The 22,011-nt window shown below is 37.3% G+C and overlaps 2 protein-coding genes and 1 long non-coding RNA gene across 4 annotated transcripts; 2 read left to right on the top strand and 1 right to left on the bottom strand.

Moving 5' to 3' along the window:
* Positions 1 to 3,404: 3,404 nt before the first annotated feature.
* Positions 3,405 to 7,419, bottom strand: LOC143537917 (uncharacterized). Its single transcript, XM_077031580.1, has 5 exons — positions 6,626 to 7,419; positions 5,877 to 6,535; positions 5,710 to 5,799; positions 4,418 to 5,074; positions 3,405 to 3,924 (listed from the first exon to the last, which is right to left on the bottom strand). The coding sequence occupies exons 1-5, from the start codon at positions 6,693 to 6,695 to the stop codon at positions 3,835 to 3,837; spliced, it is 1,566 nt and encodes a 521-aa protein (XP_076887695.1). The 5' UTR covers positions 6,696 to 7,419; the 3' UTR covers positions 3,405 to 3,834.
* A 593-nt stretch (positions 7,420 to 8,012) lies between these two features.
* LOC143537936 (mitogen-activated protein kinase kinase kinase 1-like) lies at positions 8,013 to 10,916 on the top strand. Its single transcript, XM_077031600.1, has 9 exons — positions 8,013 to 8,028; positions 8,494 to 8,869; positions 9,288 to 9,372; positions 9,450 to 9,512; positions 9,621 to 9,778; positions 9,869 to 9,941; positions 10,007 to 10,066; positions 10,153 to 10,263; positions 10,355 to 10,916. The coding sequence occupies exons 1-9, from the start codon at positions 8,013 to 8,015 to the stop codon at positions 10,520 to 10,522; spliced, it is 1,110 nt and encodes a 369-aa protein (XP_076887715.1). The 3' UTR covers positions 10,523 to 10,916.
* Positions 10,917 to 13,427: 2,511 nt separating this feature from the next.
* Positions 13,428 to 15,889, top strand: LOC143537884 (uncharacterized). 2 transcript variants are annotated; one of them, XR_013136158.1, is made up of 3 exons: positions 13,428 to 13,711; positions 15,526 to 15,681; positions 15,787 to 15,889. It is a non-coding gene; the product is annotated as an uncharacterized LOC143537884 (long non-coding RNA). The 2 variants fall into 2 exon arrangements; XR_013136159.1 differs by lacking the exon at positions 13,428 to 13,711 and adding an exon at positions 14,713 to 14,728 and having other exon boundaries at positions 15,520 to 15,681.
* Positions 15,890 to 22,011: the final 6,122 nt, after the last annotated feature.

The following is a 22,011-nucleotide window of genomic DNA, read 5'->3' as shown; positions in this document are numbered from 1 at the left end:
TCCTCGTTCAAAAAATAAAAGACACAACCCTGAGGAAAAAATATCATTGTGTCTCTTTATTTATTATTGTGTTTTTTGTTTATTTCCGTCATTCATTGTGCTTTTTGTTTGACATGGGGTCTTTTTTCTTTTATATTATTTTATATTATTCAATATTGTGTTATATACTGTTTGACATTGTATTAGCGCCATATTATGTTTTTTATCCATCACTGTGTTTTTTTGTTTATTTTCGTCAGTGTGTCTTTTTGTTTTTTTAAAACATTTTAGTTTTTAGGCTCTTTTTGTTTTTTTCATTTTTTGTTTATATTTTGAGTTATGATTTTTTATTATTTTTCTTGAATTATTTTAAGGAGTTTTTTTTAAACCACGAATCATTCTCAAATTTCTAATTTTTGTTTCTATTTTGCGTTTTCTTTTTACCTTAATTAGAAAATTGTCACGTCATTTAAAATTTTTCAACAAACATCTCACATATTTGAGAAAATGTTTCTAAACTATCTTAAGTTAGGATTTAGAGTTTACGATTTATGATCGAGGATGTTGATTGCATATATCTTTAACGTAATACTGATCTTTTTTTTGGGTTTTAGTCAATCTACAAAGGGTCCATTAATGAACGAACCTAAAGATAATTAAATTGTAGATTTTTTTTTTGAACAACCAAATTATTATTATTTACAACCATCCTAAGTGAGGGTTAAACTCTCAACCTTTATTTAAAAAGTTTACCATCTTTGTCATCACACCAAGGTGTGGGGTTAAATCGATTCACTTGTAACATGACTCAATTTAATTGTAGTTGGTTTAAAATAAAATATATTAGCTTTCTTTTCAGTTTGATTCAAGCACACAAAAGACTAGGTAAGAGTTGCGTTAGAATGTCAATGCCAAATTGATTGTTTTAAACGTTTTCGTTTTCTCTTTGCAAATATCAACCCTCAATGAATCATTGATAACATGTTAACTGAAACAAAAATATGAAAAGTCGTGTTGGAAATTTAATTTAACACCTCAACCAGCTAGTATTAGGACTGGCCGTTACTTATACGAAGATCAAAAATAAAAATTGTCGAAGCACGAAACGAATCTAACCTGATCCAGACGATGCTTCCACGGATTTTGAGATGAACGAACCACGTCTTGATCTTCTTCTTCTTCAGCGGCTGCGCCGGCGACCTGCAATGCCGTGACCTGCAATGGTTTCGGGGGTGTGGAGGCGACTGCTAAGATATCCTGAGGATTTCTTGTTCACAGACACAAAAAGCGGTGGTGGCTCTTATTGAGCATGACCCATGATAAGGAGGTGGAGACCTCCTTATATAGAGTCTCATGGCCACCACCTACAAAAATCAATCCAAAGTTATAGAAGAAATTAAACTACATTGTTTGAAATACGATATCTTCAAGCTCTCGAACAATCTTTCATGTAGGCATGCAAACGAACCGAACGAACACGAACAAGGGCATGCTCGTGTTCTTCGTGTTTGTTTGTTTAACTTTAAACGAATACAAACGCTTAATCGAACACATATTTTGTCTCCGTATACTTTTATGCTCAGTGAACAGCAAGCCAGCAGCAACTATAACATATTCAGATATAAACACAAAGCTAACAGTATTTAAATAGTATTGTATTCAATATAACAGTTTCAGTAATATATTCAATATCTTCATATCTAAATAATAAAAATTTTAAAGTTACACATTCAGAATACACCTTCAAAGTTCACATCAATTTTCATGGATTAGGCCACGTTCAGAGTTCAATCTAAAATTAATTCAGATTTAACAATAACAATTTCACATTCAAGTTGTGACCCACATAATAACGAATTTAAATCTCCAACTACGGGGTAGGCGAGATCAAAATCCATACACACGGCATTTAGGAATTTGTACCTTAACTTATTGACAACAAGCAAAGTATTCTAATTCGCCAACAAGTATCATTTTTTGAACTCGGAAGAGTGTGGGGCTTGTGCAGGGAAACAAATATCAAATCAAGAACTAGGAACCATGGGAAGTGGCCATGTTGAAATGGGATGTGAAAACTGCCATTTAAGCGCCACCTCATTTCCACATGATTTCCATACATAACAAAAGGGGGGGGGGGGGGTCGGCTCTTTTTATCATTTTTTTTTGGTGGGGTGGGGGTGGGGGGGGGGGAAGGCGAGGGGTGGAGGGTTATACTTTCCACACGGTATGGAAGCTACCAAGTCATTCTTACTTTTTACATTAATAATTAAAAAAACATTACACAATAATGATTAATAAAACATGCATATTGAATAACTACTAAAAACATTATTTAAAAAAAAAACTACGAATCCAAGACATTTATATAACACAAACACAAAAAAATTCATTTTTTGAAACCAACTCGATTTTCAATAAAGTTCATACCGAATGTTATAAACGATACTATATAATTGAATTCTTATAATAGGTTTACGAGTACAAATAATTACTTAAAAACAATTGAGGTTCATAATTATTATAGAGTACAAAAATAAACAATTAAGAACCTCCACCTTGTGGGGAATTCCATGCACAACACAGGGGTGGCTCAAACGTGAATGAAATGAAGTAGTGATTTTAGTTCTTTAGCCCCCTATTATTCTAGGGCCTCAAAATTATAAAACGTAACTAATTATATGTAGGCATTTTTGGTTTTAAGATTGTCTGAAGATAGAGTTTGTGGTCTTTAATTACATATGCGCATGGATGACATAGGAGCCACGTGATTGAAACAAATTTTCTTATAAAAAGGGTTACCGTTTTATTACGTGCTTTGGCCCCCAAAAAGTTTTGAAATCCATGTTATTTCTTGTTTGAGCGGCTTAACCATCCCGACTTGCTTGGTTTGCCTTTTTCTAACTGTAGTTAGCAATTTTTATCAAACCGATTTAGTTAAACCGCAAACATCCTAACTATGTACAAGAGGAAAAAAGGTTTAGCTCTAAAAGTATTATGGCCAAGTGGCTAACCCAATCAGTCTTAACTCTTAAGTAGCCATAGGCCCATAACAAATTAAGAATGGGCCAATTCCAGGGAATAAAAAATAACCTTTTGTGATAAGCTCTTAGAATTGATCAAACATCCCAAAGCAAAGTAAATCGTATACGTATATGGTTCTGTTTACTAGTATGCGGTTCGGTTTACTAGATTTACGGTTTCAAATACAAAACATAAAGGTTCAGTTGACGGTTTGAAACTTGAAACCAGCCTTACAAACCAATCAAGCCATTTGACATATATCATATACTCCATTTTTTAAGGCTGTAGTTACACATCTGAATAACATTTGAAGAAAATAATAAACGCAAACCGCCAAAAACAATTCGTCTTGACAAGTCTACCTGACCGAGTTTACCGATTGCAATAAAAGATCACAAGGCAGGCTAAATGAAATAATATAGATAGAAGTGTCAAAATAAAAGTAAACTTCATTTTTTTACTTTCTTAAACTATATAACAAACCATAAACTATTTTGTTTAACTGCGACCTTCTAAAGAAAAACAAAAGACAAAGCAAATTTCCTATTCACTTTTTTTCTTTTCTTTTCTTTTCTTAAACTTCAACCTTAAAAAGTCAGACAAATCTTAAAAACGTCGAGTGAGAGCAAGTGATAAACACGGGTTTACAGCAAGCTATTAGAGACCCATATGTACTTATTATTCCTATTCACTCATCATAACCCACTCTCACTGACTGCAAGGATTTCAAAACTTCCAAATCACTTCCTCTCTTTCACTACTACTTCCATCCTCATAATATTTTGATCAAACAATATAAAAAGATAACCCCAAAACACCTTTTTTCCAGCAAATTCAAGATTCCAGCTTAGAGTCAGACGACGGTATCAGTAGCTTTGGTTGTGTTCCTTTGATGATCTTGGAGGCCGCCTGCAAATTTAGATACTGCACACACACACAAATAACAAACCCGTTCAGAATTCAAGATCAAGCATAGTCAGTTAAAACTATTTTTTTCCTAAAACAACCCGTTTTGACCCGACCCGTTACGGTCATGACCCATTTTGACCTAAACCTAATTGATACTTCTAAAGATATTTGTTTTGAACTGGACCCGTTAGCCAAACCGAGCCCCCGTTTTGCCAGCCAGACTTAACTGAAAGTCACATACTCAAGAAAAGTAGATTGAGTTATAGTTAACTATTTAACTTTTTTTTCCATTGAAGGGGTAAAATGACAAAAATGGCCTCATTTGCTTAACAGGCAAAATTAGGGTCCGTTGAAGAAAATGACGTAAACTAATAGTACAACATATAAGCATAGATAATGATTTCTGTAACTTCCATGGTTTAAGGATGGCTTTTGAAACTTATTATATAGCTAAAAAACAAAAACTAAACTTGCTCTATAAGTAATACTTAAAAAGAAATTATTTTACCTTACTTGCGTCTCGGTAAAAGGAATTTATCTCCTCTTCTGTAAGGCCTTCTTCCTCTTCAGCAGTTTCTTCCCAACCCATTTCCCGCAGAAGTCTAGCTTCTTCTTCCTCAGATAAAACAATCGCATCACTCTTCCCGTTATAACTAGAAGTCTCAGTTGCCACATCACCATCACCAGTGCAAACCATATCATCTTTATTCTCACTATCAGACTGCTGGACCCCATCCTCAGTTACAGCTTCACTAGCAGCAATAGATGAACCAGTATCATCAGGGGTAGTAATAGGGGACATAGACTTCTTCCTCATAAGGTTAAAAAAGTCATTTCGGCTTCGAGCATGAGACGAGGGTCTCTTCTCCAGTGTCACTGCACCAGGCTTGCGCTCAATGGGTGAATTGTTGTTTCTTAGCGGAACTGGTCCCACAACGGAGGGTACAGCAAGAAGACTGTTTGGTAATTTGGCACCGGCTGTGGGGCTCAAGGTGTCCTTTGCAACTGGGGTGACGCCATTCCTTTCGCGTGAAGGTTTAAGCACGTGAAGTTTTCCCACAGTAGGTGTCTTTGGAGAGTCAAACTTAGTAGAGACAGATCGAGGGGAGTTGACTAGCTGTACTTGAGCCACCTTTGGCTTTGCTTTATCAGAAGAGTTTAACACCTAAAAAAGTAAGAAAAATATGAATAAGCATTTGTTCTGCAGATATATGATTATAAATTTGGTGACGGACATGAATAATTATAAATATTAGTTTAACCAACACTAGAATTCCTTTAATTGGCATTAATATGACTTTTTAGTTACACGTTTAAATGAATAGATACATTATACATACATGTTTGCATGGGTAGAAGCACAGGTAACACAAGTAAACACATATAAGCATTCAAATAAAAATATTGCAAGTCACCAGTGTATGCAATTTACAAAAGGTATATATTCATCATAAAAGAACTTCAAGTAAAAATATTTCAACTTACAAAATGGAAAGAGAAGTTTATAAAAGACAGTTCACTACTTCACTGGCATATGCATTTATCAGACGGTAAATTTTCATCTCAAATGCAACTTCTGAACAAGAATTATTATTAAGTTTAGCACTTCTAAAGATGTAACAGCCTGTGCTAAAAGAAGCATTCAAACTCAAAGTAAAACGATTTATCCGCGTAACACTTTATGTCACCCATACCTGAATTACTAAATTAGGTGCTAAATTACTAGTAGGACAGATATGTAAACCAGTTCTATGTTACGACCTAAGTAAGAAACAACAAAAGGTTTACAAACAGTCTTACCAAAGGCTTAGGCATGGAAGGAGTCACGGGAATCAACTGCCTCGATTGCTTAACAGCAAGCTCCTCAAGCCTTTGAGTTCCAACCGACAACTACATGAACATCAATAAACATAAGTACGCAATACATAACATCAAACGATGCATTATGCAAAATATTCTTCAGCTACCTGAGGAGTAGTCTGAGACCTAGGCGGACCCTGTGCTAAAGTTTCAGCCATGTTCCTACCAGTTGTCACGCTTGCAGTTGTCGGTTGTACAACAGATGTGTTGTTTCCATTACTCCCAACTATAACTGGCACCTCCGCCAGTGCAGAGGTCCACCCATCACCACCAATCACTGCTGCGTTACCGATCGGCAAGCTCTGAATAGCACTCAAACCAGGAGATGGGACTCTACCAATCTCACCATCAGCTTGTTTCTCTTCAGCCCCTAGTGACGGGAAATCTCGCTCAAAAGCGGTCTTTACACCACCAATGCTGCCACCGGACCATAAACCACCACCAGTGGTTGAGTCAGCTACGAATTTCCTGGGCCATGACTCGCCACGCTTAGTAGAGACACTTGATTGTGAACGTCTTAACCCGTCTTTTTCAAACCTACTTGGTAAAAAAGGATCAGAATAACGATGCCTACTTTCTGACTTTTCCTTATCGGAATACTGATCAAAACTACCGTAAGACCTCAAGTACGGTGACCCGTTACTACTAGACGCACGTCTAAAAAACGAAGAAGTTGTCTTTTCTGAAACCAAAGGCCGTCCTAAGTCTTTATCACTTATGTTAACAAGCGACTTATTTCTTAATGTCCTTGACACACCTTGTTCATCTACAAAGATACAAAACAACATTATCAAAGTTAAGACTAATTAAGTTAATACTAATTAAGATATGACTAACTAAAATATAACAGAATTACCAGAGTGCAATGTGGATGATTGGGTACTCTTTAACCATTCGGGTACAAACGTTGGCTCACTTCTTTCCATAGCTAATATTGAACATCATAAAAACAAAATAAAAAACAACAACCGCACCTTTTTTTCCGATCAAGTTTCAAACTTTATTCAACAACACCACTACCATCAGCTAAAACAATCCATAAAACATCATTGTATCCACCAAAACTTCAATTCCAATCAAAACTCACCAGACCCTCATCTTATAAATAAGTTCAATTAGCACTAGCATCAAACCCTAAACTTAAAAACGTCTATATCCCATTGCATACAATCACCAAACCCTAATCTTGAAACCGTCCAAATTAGGCAAAACAAATCGAAACCCTAATTCTGTTCGTTCAATACACGGCCCTGAATAATGACCAAAAGGGTATCCTAAATTCGTAAAATTTACGAAAAATATCCAAAATTGACTCCAACCCTCAACCGTTGGATCAAAATAACACCCGAAAAAAAAACCCTAATTCGTCGTGTGTATTATCTTCTTGGTTGTGTGAATTAGATAGTATGTGTGTACTGTGTGATTGCCGCCGTGTAAACAGCACCGGCGAGTATGTGACTGTGTGTGAGAGAGATAGGGAGAAGTTATTTTCTTGTTCGGTGTTGGTTTTGGAATTGATGATGTCTTTGGCGTGAGGGCTTGTTTTTGTGAAATTTTCACAGAAATTTGTGTGTGTGTTTTTCTTGTTTTTCTAAGCCTAATTGTTTGTTATTATCATATGAGTTGTTTAAAACAAAATAAACAAGTTTGCATAGTAACATGTTATGTAACCTTTTATTGATTTTCTTTTCTGATGAAGTAGGTAACATGTAACTTGGTAACGTGTAATTGATGATTATGATCTGTTAGGATAACACGCAGTTAACACATGAAAGGATAGGTCTGTTAACGAACTGAATGTTCAGTGAAATGTTCATGAACCGTTTGATATAAAGTTCGTCTATTTAATAAACGAACGAATATGAACACATGTTCCGTTCGTCTATGTTCGTTTATTTTTATTCGTTTATGTCTATGTTTTTTATGTATTAATACAAAATAATTAAATATTATCTGGATAAGTCATCTATTCAAATGTTTTATATTTGTTAAATTGTGTTATGTTTTCATTGTTGTTCATTTATGTTCATTTACATTTGTTCATATATGTTCTTTTATCTTTGTTCGATTAGTTTGTTTAGATTTTAGACAAACAAACACAAATGTTCATTTTTTAAATAAACGAACATGAACATAGATATTTGTCCGATTAAGTGTTCGTGTTTATTTAAAGTTAAATAAACTAACACGAGCATGCCCTTGTTCGTGTTCGTTCAATTCGTTTACAGGCTTTCATTATTCACATGGATGAACACATCGGTCTCACTCTCTAGGCTCTGTTGATTTTATTTGTGTTCGTAAACCGTACATGAAGACACACATTTCCTTAATGAACGAGCATGAACATAAAATCTCGTTCGGTAAATGTTCGTGAACACATTATTTCCTTTAACAAACAGACACGAACAAGGCATTGTTTGTATTTATTATGTTCATTTTCAACCCTATGAACAGATATGAAATTTCGGCTTTTCTGGTCTGATTGGAATAAGAAACCGTTAAACCGACAATGGACATTAGTAGTGATGTTATTTACTTATCACTTTTGATAAAACCTTTCAATAACAAACTTTCCGTTGCATCCCTGTAAAATAAAAAGTAAGGAAAGCCATTTACAAAAATGAAAAGATTAAACATCAAACGAGAATATAACTGAATATTGTTGTGTTTTATAAATTTTATCATTATAAAGTAAATTAATATATTGTGTTTAAAACTAAGCAGTCGATATCGCCGATATATCAGTGATATATCGGTTATGTGGAGTTAGTGAGAAGAGTTATGTGACTTGTCAAAGTGGGATTAAGGGTGTTCGGCCTCCGGTGCTTGCGACTCCACCGGTTGTCGTGGTGGAAGATAGCATCGGTTCGCATTGGGGATTTGCTAGTATGGTGGAAGAAGTTAATGTTTTATCTGGATTGGATGTGAATTTAAGTGAAGATGTGGTTGAGGATGATGAGGATGAGTTGTCTTCAAATGCGGCAACTGAAGTTGATTCGCTGTCGCCTAATGGACCGTTGAAGTGTAGTATTACGAACTGGCAGAAGGGGGATTTTCTTGGAAGGGGGTCGTATGGAACGGTTTGTGAAGGCTTCACCAAGTAAGTTGTTTGAATTTTCGTTGCAGTTGTAGATGTTATGTAATTGTTGTTAAACTTCCTTGAAGCTGCATATGCATTTGTCTTACATAAAGAAACTTTTAACTAGTAGAATGATCAAAAAGCTTTAACTTTAAAACATTAAGAGAGAAAAGAAAGTCATTCAAATTTAGACATTCAGTTGTTACATATTGTTAGGTGGTTATTAATGCTACTGTAAGAAGGTTTTTAGGATGTGACTTGTCGGCCATCTCTTTCGGTTCGACTTCTTGAAATAGTTAAGTAAATGTTGTGCTTTCTTTTATGTAAACTAAGAATCACTTCTGTTTTCATGCTGCACTGTTCTACAACATGTCAAGGAGATCAAAAAATGTTGATATGGGAATTGTTTATTTCGTATGATATAGATGTTTGTTTGCAGACACGGGTTATTCTTTGCTGTTAAGGAGGTTTCTCTGCTCGAGGAAGGAAGCCAAGGAAAGCAGAGCATTGTTCAGCTTGAACAGGTGGTTTATTGGCTGTTTTTCTCGTTCGAGTTGTTGCTGCATACTAATGTATTCCTGTTTTTTCTATGCTGTTTTAGGAGATTTCTTTATTAAGCCAATTCCAACACGAGAACATAGTTCGGTATCTTGGGACTGATACAGTATGCATTTTTATATATCTTTAGAGCAAAACAAGTTTACACTTGCTTATTTTCTATATCTATGATAAGTGTTGACTTTTCTTGAAGAAATGGTGTTTTACTGTTTAGGGTGATGGCAAACTATACATTTTCCTTGAGCTTGTAACAAAAGGTTCACTAGCAAGTCTTTATCATAAGTATCACCTTGGAGATTCCCAAGTGTCTTCATACACTAGGCAGATTCTAGGAGACTTAAATTACCTTCATGAGCGTAACGTGGTTCATAGGTAAAAGTTGTACTTTGAACATAACCATAAATTCATTATTTTACAGTTTGATCTTTATTCTCATTTGAGCATTTCATATTCATCCTCTAGGGATATTAAATGTGCTAATATATTGGTCGATGCAAGCGGATCGGTGAAGCTTGCAGATTTTGGGCTGGCAAAGGTAACAGACGCACATCTTTTTCCTCATTTGTTCAACTGATTAATTATTTTAGTTTATGATCGCAGGCGACAAAATTGAATGATATTAAATCGTGCAAAGGAACTCCATATTGGATGGCACCAGAGGTTTCTTTAATATCTCAGTTTATATTTATCAGAAGGGATTATGTTGGAGAATATTATCGCTTGACAATTTATTATTGGGGTACCAGGTTGTTAATCGAAAGAATAACGGGTATGGACTTGCAGCTGATATATGGAGCCTCGGATGCACGGTTTTGGAGATGTTAACAAGCAAAATTCCATATTCTCACTTGGAAGGGGTTTGTTCTTAATTCGTATTTAAAACTCTTTATAACAGTCATTAGGTTATATTGTTGTAATGAAAACATGAATGATGTTTCGGTTTGACAGATGCAAGCTTTGTTCAGAATTGGTAGGGGTGAACTCCCGCCTATTCTTGAAACATTATCGTTAGAGGCACAGGATTTTATTCGCAAGTGTTTACAAGTTAACCAAAACAATAGACCGACCGCTGCTGAACTATTGATGCACCCGTTTGTCAAGGACCAAAGTTTATAAATCAAACGATAAAAGCACAAATTGTTTAAATGTTGATGGCATTTTGTATGTATCAAACTGACAAACGGGCTGGAGTTGAAGATTGATTGTGTTCAGATTGTAGCTGTTTGCTGGTTTGCAGGTGTAAGAACTGTGAAGACTTGTATTACTTGAGTTAAAAGCTGGCCCGTGCCGTTCATTCATGCGTCGACTGGTTTGCAGGTGTTGGGAAATGTGTTATGAAATCAGTGTTTGTAGAGTGAGGTTTCATACATCGGCACAAGTTCTAAAACATGTTATCTAGTGTAACTTGAATTAAAAGTCGATATCAGTAATCGTGTATTGTTCAAATATCAGGATTTGAGTTTACAGCTGATGTATTGTTTAATGATTTTAATGAAATAGCCCTTTTCCAGGTTAATTCTGTTCTCATGCAGTTGAGCCAATCGCATAGCGTCCTCCAAGGCCGTCGGCTGATGAACAAGTACCGATTGCTTTATGTCATCCCTAAATCCGGATATGAAGCATCGGACAAGGAAAGCCGGCGGCAAAATCATTGCACGATTAGACACTTGTTCGAACCGACCTCTATATTCTGCCACCGTCGATGTTTGTTGCAGTTTAGCGAGTATTCCTTCCGGTTCTTCCAATTCACGAGCCATAAAACGTTGGATTAAGGATTCCGTAAAATTTTCCCACCCTGCAAGTTTGTAATTCCTCTGCATCCAATCATACCAATCGCACGCACCACCGTCAAATAGAACGAGGCTATTGTGAGTCGATCGGGTTCAGGAATGGAGTAAAAATCAAAGTAACGATTCGCTTGTGCAACCCAACGCTCCGGATGCTCGCCTGCAAAACGGGTAAGGTAAATGGGAGCAGGCTTATGGCGAGAACCACCAGAAGAAGATTCAGCGTTGAACGACGATGTGCGAGGACCCATGTTAGCTAACACCATATTCAACATCTTCTTTTGTTCTTCCAGGGAAGTTGATATCGAATCCAAATCCGATCGGAGGCTCGCTTGATTCGCCTGCATCTGTTGTTGAGACTCATGCAAGGATTTCAGGCTTTCATCAATGATCTTCGAGCGAGTTCCATCAGCCATCGTATCGTAGCGGATGGACAATGCAAGCACCAATGTAATGATCAGAGATTGATAGACAACAGATTAGCAACACAATTGAATTAGGACAAAGAGAGAATAATTTTATTAGAACCAAATTTGATGGCAAGAGAAAACACAATTTACATAACAGAATTCATCATGACCTCACACACACACACACCCAATGAAAATTTTAACTTCAACCCACAAACCCATTCAGATATTTATTACCACCCATTTAGATGTTTCACAAGTGTGCATGCATTACAACCAACCGATATGAATGATAATACAATCTCAATCCTCTAATCTAGGGGGTTGCAAATGACCCGAGTTGGTTCGTGAGTTACCTAAGATCGGCTTGTTAAAAGTTTGATGTTGGCCGAGCTTCAACGAGCTTGATTCTTAAAATAAGTTAGGCATGTGAACCTAAACACCCTTAGGGGATGTTTGGCCTAGCTTTTATTTTTTAGCTTGTGCTTATATTTTAAAGTAGCTCATAGCTTATTTTCTATTATTTGATAAGCTCTTTATAAGTGTTTGGATTAGCTTATATTCTATAAGTTGATTATACGTCTTAATAAGTTGTTAAATCCATCATTCGTTAATTTGTTTTAGTAATAAGTTGCTTCAATATTATTAATCCATCACCATTTAAAGGCAAATGAGTATTTTACCCCCTTAAACAAATAAGTTTCTTCAAATAAGCTAAAAAACCATATTCAAGTAAGCTTCTTCAAATTAGCATATATAAGCTTATAAGCATAAGCTAGAAAAGCTAAACCAAACACCAAATTAAACTTATTTTATAAAAAAAAGCTAGGCCAAACACCCCCTAAGTATACAACTTCAACCCTCTAACCTAGGGGTGAAAGCGAGCCGAGCTAATGTGTAAGCTACTCAAGATTGGCTCGTTAAAAGTTTGAATATTGCCAAGCCAAAACGAGCTTGAGCCTGAGCTTGAACCTTATAAATAAACTTGTTTAGGCTCGTGAATCTAAACATTAAACAAGTGTATTATTTATATAAATTTTATTTAATATACCAAATATATCTATAATCTATGTTAATGAAAGCATAAAAATCATATGTGTCGCGATTCGGTCGCTCCCCCTTTTTTAAGAGTCACCAGATTTGCTTGATTTTTAAATTGAGGCTTCTCATGCATTTGACCCGAATTCATGGGTATGAGTCTTACCAAATCCAGATATTCCTTAAACGGGTTATAACGTCTCATTAAATTAAAAATTATTCTCACCAAATTATTGATATGAAAATCCTATAAAATAGGATATACTAAAAATTATTATATGATTTTTTTAAAAGATATTATTTATAAGAAACAATTTTATAAAAAAAAATAAGCGGATCTTAGATCTCATCAAAACCAGATAACTTTTAAACCGGGTTATTTCATCTTAGTTATTTGTGAAACCCTTTTATCATCAAACTCTAAGTATATTATAAATTTCTTTACAATAAATAAAATTAAACTCAACAAAATATATAAATATTAAAAACGAATAATGTAAATAGCCCCGTAATACGAGGGATAAAAACTAGTGTTTTTATATAATAATATATATTATATGTGAAATTATCATAAAAATAACTATATCATTAATAGTATATTGTATATAAAATTATAATTAAAATTGTATAAAGATAACTAAAAACATACAAAAATTAATAAATAAATAACAAAACGAGTCAAACTCAAGCCTGAGCCCTCCAAGTTCAAAACAAATCGAGCTCGAGCTTAGTCGACCAAGAAACCATTTGTGTAAAAACCAAAAAGATCACAACTTCCTACGCCTATCTGTTCAATAAAACGTTATCTTCAGTTGAAGTCTGCATAAACGAAGAACAAACAACAGGTGCGTGAGATAAACACAGCAACAATGTCATCAATTTCGCTGTCATTTCTACAGAGCACTTGCTCCTACTCAAACCTTCATCGGCACCAGAAGCTGTTGGTTCAACCGCCGTTAATTTCATCGTCATCTCACCGGATAACAACCTCTCTGGTGGTACAAGCGTCCGCCAAAACTCGTCAAGATAACAGGAAAGCTCGTCACGCTCGTATTCTGAAGAAACACTAAGTGACCCCGGCAGACTACGGATAATCTGGGGGTTAAATAGATGTTTCCCACGAGGGTTAGGTCCGGCAAGATGGTTATTCTTCTGATGACCTGCAAAACAGACACCGTGAGCTCGTCACTGAGAAGGGAGGGGGGTACCTCCTTGTGACCACCCTCCGGCGTGAGAATCAGACTAGATTGCTCTTGAATATAAGTGTATATTAAGAGAAATGACTAGAGCATATATTATGAGATATGATAATAAGATATGATACCGTTCCAAGGTGTTGGAGTATTTATAGCCGAAGGTAGGTGTCCAAGCAGGTACAGCCAGCTGTATAATATTCCTTTTCGACCAACTGTGGGCTACGCACGTGCCATGCTGGTGGTTGGTGGGTAGGCAGCGGCTGATAGTGACATGGCCGGCTGTGTACTATTCCTTTTCCACCAACTGCAGGCTATGTACGTGCCACGACAGGGGTTGGTGAGTAGGCAACGGCTGATAGTGACTTTAAGTACTAGAGCGTGCTGCTCGTCGTACTGTTGTCAGTGAGCTGTCGTAGCTTTGGTCGGATCTTTTGTCCATACCTTGGCAGGTATAGTACAAAAGATCCTCCAGTAGCGTACGGACTGGCTCATTTGGGCGGGAGTTTTCCCGGCTTTGGGCGGGAGTATTCCCGGCTTGCTCATTCCTTCTTCAGGTGACACTACTGAATTATTTGAGAGTTAGTGCCTTGTGCGTGTAGCCTTGCTGTTAGTGCGGGTAGCCTTCCCTGATGGCTAGTATCCGCAGCTGCGGGAACAAGCGGAGTACATTACCATTGGGAGGCTTTTCCTGCGGGAACAGTTTGCGTACTGCGCGTAAGGACGTCATCTCTCTGAGCGTGGTGGGTCCTGCAGATCCAGTTGGTCTTTGCGCAGACGTCCCTTTTTAAGGTGAGTCTTGCGGGTCCAACCGCGCAGACGTCCCTGTTCAAGGTGAGTCTTGCAGGTCCAACTGGGCTCTGCTGGGACCTACCTCTTCATATTCGTAAGAAGGTGATTCTTATTAACCCTAGTTCTCTTTACTGTTTACACTTTCCCCAATTTTATGCGGTTTAATTTATACTAATTATCTGATATCTAGCAATTGAAGTATTTTGGTTATTTTCCCCAAATTATAAGAAGTTTGTATTAAGTTTGCACACTGAATTTTCTTGTTTCTGGTATTGTTCAATGTATCTATCAATTTTGTACACTAAATTACAGGTTGGAGTTTTCTATTGGAGTTTATAGATCATGTTTAATTGAACCAGCTGAAAAATTAAGCTCGAGCTCCGTGGCTCGTCAAGCCGGCTTGTTAATTGTCTTTTTGGGAGCTTTTTTTTAAGTTCTTTTTTACAAATGTTTTTTTTTAAATATATCTGATGCAAAATTAATAAACAATAGAATTTATAACATTATATATACTATCGCCGTTAGAACCATCATATGTAAATATTTATTTATTTTTTTAAATATCGAGAGGCGTATTATGTTTGATTTTTTTATTTTTTTATACTTTTATATGTTATTATTATATATATTAATTTATGATATGTGTGTGTGTATATTATTTGGAGTTAAATCCCACCGCTCCACAAGCCAAGCCTATCCCTGGCTTGAGCTCGGGCTAGGCTCGTTTAGGTACGAATTTTTTTCTAGCTGAACTTTTTTCGAGTTTTTTTCAAGCGAGTCGCGAACCTTTTGAACAATCCTAATTTACTCTGAAGTCTTAGCCTAATTACTCATCATGCAGCAGCTTCTGTAAATTACTGGTATATAAAGTTTTGATGATTCATATATTTTAGGTGGAGGGGACACCAGAATGGCCAAGATTGTGCGTCTTTCGGTCCAACAAGCATCTGTATGTCCAGGTGATTGATGATACTAAAATGCATACTCTTGCATCAGCTTCCACGATGCAGAAACCGCTCTCTGAGGAGTTTGATTTCACCTCTGGTCCCACAATTGTAAGTAGCGTTTCAAATATTGAATCAATTTGCAGAGTATACACTAGCAATATCAATAATAGGTGTATGCATAAGGTGTAACTTTAAGACGGTTTTTGGTGTCAGGATGTAGCTAAGAAAATTGGGGAAGCGATTGCAAAGTCGTGCATAGAGAAAGGGATCACAGCCGTGGCCTTTGATCGAGGTGGTTATCCTTATCATGGACGGATTCAGTGTAACATCCTAAAATTTATAATGTTAAATAAAGAAAGTTACGTTTAGTGATTTCGCGTTATTAATTAATTAATATCGTGTAAAGAACGGATCATGGACTTAGATTAATTGAGATGGGTTAAATGAGAATGGGCCTTAGGTCCATGGGCTTTAAGGGATATAAATATCCCCTAAACCACCATAAAACCCTAAACCTCATCTCTTTCCATTCTAATCTCTACACATTCAAAAACACACACACCATAAACAAGCAGGATCCGAGAGAGAGTAAACGTTAGTTGGTGCTAGATCGTCGTGACGAACCAAAGCAACAAGACCAGCTCGTGTTCGTAAGTTCGACTCGTTCAAGGTACGTTTATGGTTAGAAATCGTTCGTATAGGTTCGGTTTGATTTGAGAAATGGTAAATCTGAGTTTGTATGGTAAAAACGAATCCAACAAAGCTAAACTTACTGAAAATGGTTATGATTTGATGGGTTAATCGATTGATAAAAAGGACCCGTAACCTATATGCCTAAATCGCACCCTCTAAACATCGATGTTAGGTCGATTTGATAGTTGGGGTTTGTAGGCGCTGGTCAGACGATTCCATGGGTACCTAAATCGAGTTATTTGGTTAAGGAACGAAGGATTTAAGAGCGAACAGAACCTGCAGACGACAACTTCGCCTGCAAGCTAAGTTCGCCTGATGAACTTCGCCTGCAAGCTAAGTTCGCCTGATGAACTTCGCCTAAAGCTAAGTTCGCCTAAGGTTTAACTTCGCCTAAAGCTAAGTTCGCCTAAGGTTTAACTTCGCCTAAAGCTAAGTTCGCATATGGTTTAACTTCGCCTAAAGCTAAGTTCGCCTAAGGTTTAACTTCGCCTAAAGCTAAGTTCGCCTAAGGTTTAACTTCGCCTAAAGCTAAGTTCGCCTAAGGTTTAACTTCGCCTAAAGCTAAGTTCGCTTAAGGTTTAACTTCGCCTAAAGTTAAGTTCGCTTAGAAAATAAATTAAAAACCTAATGGAAAATGTGTTAAGACAGTTAATGTAAATAAAATTTTTCCAAGCTGACCTGGCAGCTCGACCCCAGCCAGGGGCTCTGCCCCTTGGACCCTACTAGGGGCTGCCGCCCCTAGACCCCGCTACCAGGGGCGCTGCCCCCGGACCCCCGTTCGTTGTGGGTCATATAAAGATAGAAATACAACATGAGTAGTAGTAATTAATTGATACGTGTAAATATTATACAGTTAGCCGTGCACAACTCAAGAAGGGAATAACTATTAACGGAGAGCGTAACAGGATTCAGGTGAGTTTCTAGCCCCATTCCTTGTTATGTTTTCGGGGCTGCGTGCATACTCGATGTGTTTGTTAATACATTTATCCTAAGTGATAAGTGTATGCCATATGTGATATATGTGATAGATATGAATGATTGCTTGACGGTACGTGAACGATCTTCGGATATTGCACGTACTGTCAGGTTGCAGCGCTAAGAATAAGGTAAGTATGATATGTATGCTTATGTGTATGAATGTGATAAAGTTAATAAAATAAAATGAAAGTATGGTTGTATGGTAACAAAGAGGGAATCGAACCCTGCTAATATTCGAGAACTAGGGAACCGAACCCTAATAATACTCGAGGAAAGAGGGTACCGAGCCCTAATAATACTCGAGGAAGGAGGGTACCGAGCCCTAATAATACTCGAGGAATGCAGTGCGTAATGCTCTTTATAACGTAAGATGTGGAAGTAAGAAAGTATGAAAGTAAGAAAGTATGAAAGTGTGAATGAAAGAATATAATTTATTGTGTATTGTATAACGTATGATTAACTAGAACTCACTCAGCGTAGCTGACTTTTAGTATGCACGCAGGTGAGTAGGATGAGACAGCTGGCTTGAGTGGGGACACATGGCAGAAGAATAAGAGCCTGGCATCTGAAGACTTATGATGTTTTAATTTTAATGCTTTAATGTTGAAAGACAAAGGATGTTTTGAGACAAGTTATGAATTATGTAATGTTTTATGAAAGTTTTATATTCCGCGTAAAGTTTTAAATTAACTCTGATATTTAGAACTGTGTTTATGAGTAAATCCAACACGAAAGTAGGGCTACCGGTAACGGGGCCTTACATTCAGGCACTTGCTGATTCAGACGAGAACACGGTCTTCAGTTCTAGTAATCTTTTCTTCTTTTTCTTGTATTTCAAGAATATTTGTTTCCTAACAAGATTTATTACTTAAATATGCCAAAGCTGCATATTTTTGTTAGTTTCCCAATTTGTGTTTTGTGTACTGAAACATGGCCTGATCAATGATTGATTGGATCCTGGTTATGTTATGTTATCATAACTCTTACGAGTAAAAGTTATTAAAGCAATAGTTAAAAAGGGAAAAAATGAATTTCATTCTAGAACGACTCGTTTTAACCGAAACCCACTTTAGTTAAACCCCGTTTGGACACCAGATTTTTCTCGACTCACCCAGTCACCCTGCCCCATGTATTTTAATCAGAACCTGTTTTAATCCCAACCCGACCCACCTATTTTGCCAGTTTTAAAGGCCAAAAAGGAAGCATTGGAGATGTGACATGCACATTATATTTTCTCTACGGTTATTGATATACATCATCACTAGTTGTGTAAACAAGCCGAGCACGAGCTCGACTAGGCTCGAGCTTGGCTTGTTTAACTTCTAATAGAGCAAACTCAAGCTCAGCGCATGAGTATTTTCTCAAGCTTGAGTCGACTCGTTTATCATTTAGCATTGCGAGCCAGCTTGAGCTTGATTAATGAAAGCTCGTGCTTGTCTATTAACTTATTTTTAGGCTTGAGCTCATGATCGAACACGTTTAAGCATGGCTCGATACGAGCTTTTAGTGAGTTAAGTAGCCTTGTGTCGCTTGGCTTGTTTGCACCCTCGTCATCATCATCATCATCATCATCGACTTTGACATTAGAGTTGCTCACTAGTTGGCATTAGAGTTCCCCATTTAAGTCAAACCCGGTTTGTTCATAAATCATGTAGGGTATGGGGAGGGTGGTACAGTACAAAACCTTAATTTTGTCCCATGAGATATAGGGACTGCTCCCAATACAACGAAATGAAAAAAAGAGCATTTGTTTGCATACAACCTCACCATTTTCAGAGCTGCTAACTCCATTCATTTTGTAGCTAGATCTTAACTAATAAAGGACATGTTAAAAGCCCTAAAATAATAGAAAGTCCAACAGTTGTTGCGGGTAAGCTACATTATTGACGCCACAAAAGTGCATCAACAGATGCAATTGAGTTTCATCTAAAAACATCTACATTAGTCGGTTGCCATGCTTACGCATACCAACACTAGTTACACGCTCGATGCCAAGTTACGAACGTACTAGTGTCATCTTATGCGTGACCGACACCGGTTACACATCCAATGTCGGGTTAGGCCTTCAATGCAACGATACGCACCTACCAATGCCAAGTTGAGCGCCCCATATCAACCCATTATGACCCGTTTGAAAACTAACATTAACTTATTGTGACCAATTTGAAAAGGTAACATCAACCTCTTATGTCCCATTTCATTGAAAAGGTTGTCTCAATCAACCTACTGCTCTAGCCCATTCTATAAGAAAAAATCACTGATCATATCAACTCATTTTTTTAAATTAACCTATATTAACCCAATTTTGAGATGGCGTGTCGAAAGTATCATGCCTACCATTCCATTCTTTAATTATTTTAATAAATGATATTTTGGTTGTTAGGTATTACGTGTACGCGGCTGACCCGAAAGGAGTCGGATAGGGTGACAGAAATCAATACAATACAACGGTATTTCTAATTGATTTCTAAAACGAACAATAATACGTAAACGCAGCGGATAAACGAGAAGTAAAACTGAACCAATAAATAACCCAAACAGAAAACTGAAACGAAAGCAATGAACCTGATTCCGCTTCTTTTCTGAACGAGAGGGTCAAACTTGATATACACTGCTTTGACTTTGCAATGACAATTTCAATATTAAACAATAATGGCGGCGGCAGTATAACTCAAGAACACATATAACAAATTCCAAACACACACATTCCTATCATGTAATAATAATTGTTATATGGCAGTGGCTTTTCACAAGCACACAATCTTCCAAACAAAACAATATAAATATGCTTTTGGTGGTGGCAGTGGGGTTTACGAAACACAGATTCAAAACACAATAATAATAATAATAATAATCGTAAAGCAATAAAGATGAACACGGGATTTACGTGGTTCGGTCACGGTGTGTAACCTACGTCCACGGGCAACGAACAGGGTCTCTTCTTTTATTGAGGTGTTCAAGAAATTACAAGATACAACGTTGTTTATATAGGGAGGCTAACTAGGGTTTTATTTCTTCCTCCATAAGTTACAAGAAATAATATAAAACGGGCCACTAAAGTTGAGTGGGTGGCCAGCCCATTCAACCCTTCTAGTCTTCAACTGCCCAACCCAAGACGGGCCGGGGCAACACCCGTATTAAACCCAACAATCTCCCACTTGGAGCCTCGGAACGTCTTCACTTGCTCCACCTGTAAACACACCCGTACCTGTAATCTTTTGTCTTCAACCTGTTCGTCGCCACCTCCTCAACACTATTCCTGGAGACCAACTGAAGCTACACATAGCTTCAGTTTGTCCAAGGTCACAACCTTGGTAAACATATCCGCCGGATTCCTGTCTCCCCTAATGTTGTCCAACCGAATAGTCCCATCACTGACTAAACCCCGAATGTAATGATAACGCATATGAATGTGCTTTGTTTTACCATGATACACAGGATTCTTGGCTAATTTCACAGCACTTTCATTATCGCAGTACAATGGATAATCTGTTTGTTCCCTGCCTAACTCCTCTAAGAAAGTCCTCAACCAAACAAGCTCTTTACTTGCTTCAGCAGCTGCCATATACTCAGCTTCTGTGGTTGAGAGTGCCACACTCTTTTGCAGTTTAGACTTCCAACAGATTGCAGTATCCCCCATAGTGAACACATATCCCGTAGTACTCTTATAAGTCTCCTTACATCCGCCCAAGTCAGCATCTGAAAAACCTTTAAGAATTGCATTCTTGCCTTTAAAGCATAACGCCATCTTTGAAGTTCCCTTTAGGTACTTAAGCAGCCACTTCACTGCTTCCCAATGTGCTTTCCCTGGATTTGACATGAACCTGCTAATAACTCCCACTGCGTGAGCGATATCAGGTCTCGTGCATACCATTGCATACATAAGACTACCCACTGCAGATGCATAAGGAATCTTTGCCATATCTGCCTTTTCTCCATCAGTACTAGGAGACTGATCCTTAGAAAGTTTAATATGACTACCCATAGGTGTACTTCGAGTAGCGGTTTTCTCATCGCTTATGTTAAACTTCTCTAAAATCTTCCATATGTATTTCTCCTGAGATAAAGTTAGAGAACTGTCCTTCTTGTTTCTGGTGATGCTCATGCCAAGAATTTGCTTGGCTGGACCTAAATCTTTCATTTCAAATTCTTCAGACATCTGTTGCTTCAACTTATTAATCTCTGACATGTCTGAACCGGCAATCAACATATCATCTACATACAACAGTAGAATGATATAAGAACTGGCGAATTTCTTGAGATAACAACAGTGGTCCATCTCACATCTTTTGTATCCATTCCTGCCCATAAAATCATCAAACTTGATATACCACTGCCTGGGCGCCTGCTTCAACCCATAAAGACTCTTCTTTAACTTGCACACCATGCTTTCTTTACCAACTGTTTGAAACCCCTCTGGCTGTGCCATGTAGATATCCTCCTCAAGGTCACCATGCAGAAAAGCAGTCTTCACATCCAACTGCTCCAGATGTAAGTTTTCTGCAGCCACAATACTAAGCACCAGTCTGATTGTAGTCATTTTTACCACAGGGGAAAATATCTCATTATAATCAACCCCATGCTTTTGTTGGAACCCTTTCACTACCAATCGTGCTTTGTATCTCTTTGTATCATCACTTTCATCCTTGATCCTGAATACCCATCGGTTCTGAAGAGCTTTCTTCCCGGCCGGAAGCTTTGTAAGAACCCAAGTCTCGTTCTTGTTAAGTGAATCCATCTCTTCTCTCATCGCTTTCTCCCACTGAG

The sequence above is a fragment of the Bidens hawaiensis genome, unplaced genomic scaffold (genome assembly GCF_021521415.1).
Source record: "Bidens hawaiensis isolate Kalapana, Puna unplaced genomic scaffold, B.hawaiensis_p1.1 tig00011436_1, whole genome shotgun sequence".
Classification (NCBI taxonomy): Eukaryota; Viridiplantae; Streptophyta; class Magnoliopsida; order Asterales; family Asteraceae; genus Bidens; species Bidens hawaiensis.
The sequence above is the reverse complement of the archived record's forward strand: the minus strand, read 5'-3'. Positions and strand labels throughout refer to the sequence as shown.